Source organism: Vombatus ursinus, unplaced genomic scaffold, assembly GCF_900497805.2.
Source record: "Vombatus ursinus unplaced genomic scaffold, bare-nosed wombat genome assembly UNPS02004179.1, whole genome shotgun sequence".
NCBI classification, from domain to species: Eukaryota; Metazoa; Chordata; class Mammalia; order Diprotodontia; family Vombatidae; genus Vombatus; species Vombatus ursinus.
This window is the reverse complement of record NW_020943957.1, coordinates 279,206-283,803: the sequence shown is the minus strand read 5'-3', so window position 1 is coordinate 283,803 and position 4,598 is coordinate 279,206. Positions and strand designations below refer to the sequence as shown.

At 46.6% G+C, this 4,598-nt stretch overlaps 1 protein-coding gene across 3 annotated transcripts in view; it reads right to left on the bottom strand.

Moving 5' to 3' along the window:
- Positions 1 to 1,650: 1,650 nt before the first annotated feature.
- Positions 1,651 to 4,598, bottom strand: part of LOC114053713 (ras-related GTP-binding protein A) — a 31,054-nt gene continuing 28,106 nt past the window's right edge. For all 3 annotated transcript variants that reach the window (XM_027876846.1, XM_027876853.1, XM_027876860.1), the window contains exons 9-10: positions 3,893 to 4,008; positions 1,651 to 2,535 (exon numbers count right to left, since the gene is read on the bottom strand). In XM_027876846.1, the coding sequence (XP_027732647.1) occupies positions 2,438 to 2,535; positions 3,893 to 4,008 (214 nt within the window). In that variant the 3' untranslated portion in view covers positions 1,651 to 2,437. The remainder of the gene's footprint in view (positions 2,536 to 3,892; positions 4,009 to 4,598) is intronic.

Genomic DNA, 4,598 nt, shown 5'->3' with positions numbered 1-4,598 from the left:
TTACTACATCCTCAAAAACCAAAACTAATCACACAGTGGGAATTCCAATGTTTTCAAGACTGTCACAAGACCCAAAACAGGTCTGGAGAAGGCTGTGCTTTGGTGCGCCCACTCTGTCCAACCCCTTGAAATATTTCCTGGCATCGGGGATACTGGTCAGGGTGGCTGCAGACATAATGAGGGAAAAGGAAAGAAAAGAGATGTGAACAACAGTAAGAAAAAAACTGGTCAGGAATTCAAAGGACATTCTCTATGTTTATTGGAGATGTTTGAGTGAGTGATGGCTGGCAGTGGATCTCAGCTTTCAAATTAATCTGAATGCCTGAAAGACAAAAAATATGGATATGAGTTCCTCCCTTACAACTAACTTTCTTCCTCCTGAAACTAAAAGCAGAATGGCATTGTTGATTAAGGGGTACTGGATTGGCCCCATCAGTCACCCTTGAAGAGCCTCTGGCTTTGGCCAATCATTTGATTCGAAGATTTAAGTATCTAGAGGAAGTGGGAAAGGAACTGGCAGTCTAAAGTAGTGAGAACCTCAAACGGCCACATCCCTGTGCCTTTCCAAAAGACCTTGGGTACAGGACCCCTGATTCCTGGCAGTGTGGTCAAGGTACCTTTCTTTCCATGGCTCACACTTCTGGGCTTTATATCCACCTGTGGCAGCAGGATGATGGGACAGGTATAGCTTTTTGTTGTTGTTTTTGGTTTTGTTTTGTGTTATAGATGTAATTGAGGTTAAATGACTTGCCTAGGATCACACAGCTAGGAAGTGTCTGAGGCTCGATTTGAACTCAGGTTCTCTTGACTCCAGGGCTGGTGATCTATCCACTGCACCACCTAGCTGCCCCAGTTGTAGCTTTTTTACCTGGGATTCTGGCTCCTGCATCCCAGCAAAATCCATCCCTTGTTTATGGAACCTCTTTGTATACAGAAACGTGGAAACAGACTCTCGTCTGCTGTAACCATGGAAATGTGTTCTCTTGCTTTGGGGGGGGGAGCCATTTGCTCAGATAAATGAAAGCTAATCAATTTAAAAGCCTTATTCTGAGAAGGGGCCCATAGGCTTTCTCCATCAGGTTGCCCAAGGGCAACACAAAAGACACAAAAGAGATATGGAACCCCTGCCTTTGAATCACTGACTGTTAGAGTCAGAGGGACCTTTAAGGATCATCTTACACAATTTGTTGTCCCCACTTTCCCCAAAACCACTAAGGAGGATGGGTTAAGACAGACAAATAAGCAAAAGTGTGAAAAGAATGGCATGGGGACGGGTGGGCCCTGCACAAAACTAGCTCCAGCAGGATTTTTAGGCATGCGGATTTTTTCAGTAAAATACGAGGCAAGGTTCTCAGCTGAGTGGGAGGGTGGGGAGGGGGGGACGGACGGACTAAGGGAGCATGAGAGGTTTGAGGACAAATGAAAGGGTTTCCAAGAGCTGCTGCAGGGTCACACCCCTTCTTCCAAGAAGCCCCAGAGCCCCTCGAGGCCAGTGACTCTCCTTCTGAAGCTTTGTCTCCCAATGGCTACTGTGGCTAGCCCTGTGACATGGCGGGCACTCAGGTGCCAAGAGAAGACTACCAGGCCTGGGGCACTTCTGGGCTGGAAGGTAACCCCAAAAGCAATCTCAGAATGCCACAAACATCTGCGTTTCGTTGCCATAAGTACTTTATTTTGTCAGATGATTAATACAGATAACATAAGACTGATACAAATTTGCCATTGGGTGGGTAATACAGGAATTCTCCAGGAATAAAATGGTGATGGACGCCTGAAGATCCTGAGGTTTTGGCCAATGGCAACAAGGACAAAAACAATATAGCGAAAAGATAAACACTTGCAAGCTTCAGGGAACTAGGAATCCCTAAGGAGTTAACATTTTCTTTCATGACTGAGAACAAGGAGGAATTTCAAAATGCTTTGTAGCATCCTGCTGATAAAGGAGCAGAATTCCATCCATGTCATTTATAATCAGAGGCAGAATATCCCAAAGTAAAGGCTTGGCATGCATAATTATCAGAACTATGTTAATATATGATGTGCAAGTCCCTTTCCCTCATGCCCTACGAACCCCTCCCTTTACATGAATGAAGACCTTCTTCAGGCCCTGTTGGGTCTCTTGATGATATTTAAGTAAATAGTGTCCTGCATGTGTGAATGTGTGTCTGTGTGAGACTATATTATGGGTATGGGTTAAGTGTCTGTGGATATATGCATGTGTAGGTACATGTATGTGTAGGGGGTAGGGGGGGAGTGTATGTGTATGTTTGTGTTTTATTTGGAAGAGGGGGGAGCACAGGGTAAGAATATAGAGGTGACAAGTAGCATTTATCTCAAAGCCTGAATGCACAATAGCAATACTAAATTCTCAAAACTCAAGACCAAACCAAGAACACAATGGAGTTCCAACGGTTCCCAAAGTGTCACGTGACCACATTCAGCGCATGAGAAGGCTGTGCTTTGGTCCATCCACTCTCTCCAACTTCTCGAAATGTTTCCTGGCATTGCGGATATTGATCAGGGTGGCTGCAGAAGCTATGGGGGGAAAGAAAAGAACACAAAGGAGGCATGAAGAGCTAGCCCGGTGACCAGCCCGCCACTGTCCATCCTCTGAGGTCTAGAGTAGCAGCAAAGAAGCCCCTGGAGGGCTGGCCTGTTTGATCTGTCCCCTTGTGTCCCCAAGGGACTGAAGCACAACAACAGCCGCACCCCCCAAAATAGCCCCCAAAAGAGAAACTGACATCCTGCTCAAAATCTTTCCCAAATGGTCTTTGTTGTGTGACTCACTCTGCAAACTGTCATAGGACAGCGAGAGCGAGGCTAGAAGCACATACTGTGATGCTGGGCACTAGTCAAGGAGGGCTCAGAAGAATTCTAGAGAAAGCCAACCAAAGGGAAACTGAGCCTAAAAATCCTTCCTGGGCCCAGGTCTCTTTGATCACATCTTAGATCCGGGCAAAATGAATGCTGGCGATGGAAAGGGCAGCGGATGAAGCAGCATTGCCAAATACTCTAGGCAGTCCTTCTTGAATTTGACCTGCGCTAAGCAGCTCTCAGGTGCCAGGTCCTGTTTTCACAGAACTTCTGCTCTCCTAAGGAGCAAAGCCGGCCCATGACATCCAAGTTGTTCCCTGAGGAGGAGGGGACAAGGGCTGCCATGGGCGCCCGCCACAGCCAGGAGCTAGCTAGCACAAGCTGGGGATCCCCCAGGGTGGAGGTAAGGAGGGGGTACACCCCAGGCCTGGGCCCAGGCTATAGACTAGCATGTCCATAGAGCAGCAAGCCATTTGGCTCGTACAGAGTAAACAGTCCCTGATTTCAAGATCTTCCCTTCTATTGGAGGGGTATGGCAGGGAACTATAACAGGGTAATTGGAAGAGATGGCCTGCGTCCAAAAGTGTCTCACCGTCATTCATTTCTCTAAAGCTGGTGTCCCCCTTCAGGCTTTCCTATTTGGCTGGGGGATCATCTGCCATTCACCCAGCGTCCCATATGCATAATCTGAATATTGTGAGTACACCTGAGAGGTGAGTATTACCTCTGAGTCCTTTCTCCTTCATCACTCAGACCTAGCTGGTTTCCAAGCCCTGTCCATCGAGCTCAGAGGGCAGGGATTTTAACTCCCCTAACTTTTGGTTTTCTCAGGACCTATCAGTCTTTCATACACAACAGACACTTAATAAAATGCTTCCTATTGGATCTGGAAGCTACTGTATTTAGACACTAAAATACATTCAAACACACACTTCGGGAAGCATGGTATTTTGTTTCCACCTTCTTTGAAAGTCTAGATTATTGGAAATCTGTTTCGTGGATTGTTTTATGTTCTAGTGAGAGAAAAGTAATACCATTGAGAGTCTTGAGAATTGTTTGTTGGATTTTCCTAACTTACGTATCGACGGATCAGACATGACTACCATCACGTAGGTGTTGGAAGTAAAGATGTCAATGAAAGCAGCAAAGTTCGAGTTGCGCACTTCCATGCTCTGGAAGGAGGCCGCCAGCTTGCTGGAGGGGAAAGGAGAAAAGCTATTGAAAAACTGATTTCCTTGGACACATGGACCCTTAATGAAGCATTGCAGTTCAGGGCTATTCCACCTTCTAAAGCGAATGATTAGATGACTTCCAGGTCATGCATGCAACATGATGGCCAACTAGACATTTTCTCCAATTCCCACAATCTCGCAAATTTTTCCATAACAGAAATGATGTGCCAAAGATAAAGAAACTATTTCTGCGGTCTAGGATATCCAGAATCCAAAAGAAGGTTAAAAAAAGAATCCCCCGAGCCTACGAACTGGTGCGCCCTGAGCTTGAGCTCACTCAGTAGCCCTTCCCCAGTTCCAAGGCAATACTAGCAGAGCCAAGGACACAACACAGGCTGGCATCAAAACCCATCGCTACACCCCAGTCTCCCCTCTCTCATTCCAGTGCTGGGACAAAGTACCAAGGAACAAAGGGAGTGGGCCAGGTCACCAGGACAGGACACTTTGCATGGAGAGAGAGAGAGAGAGAGAGAGAGAGAGAGAGAGAGAGAGAGAGAGAGAGAGAGTGTGTGTGTGTGTGTGTGTGTGTGTGTGTGTGTGTGTGTGTGTGTG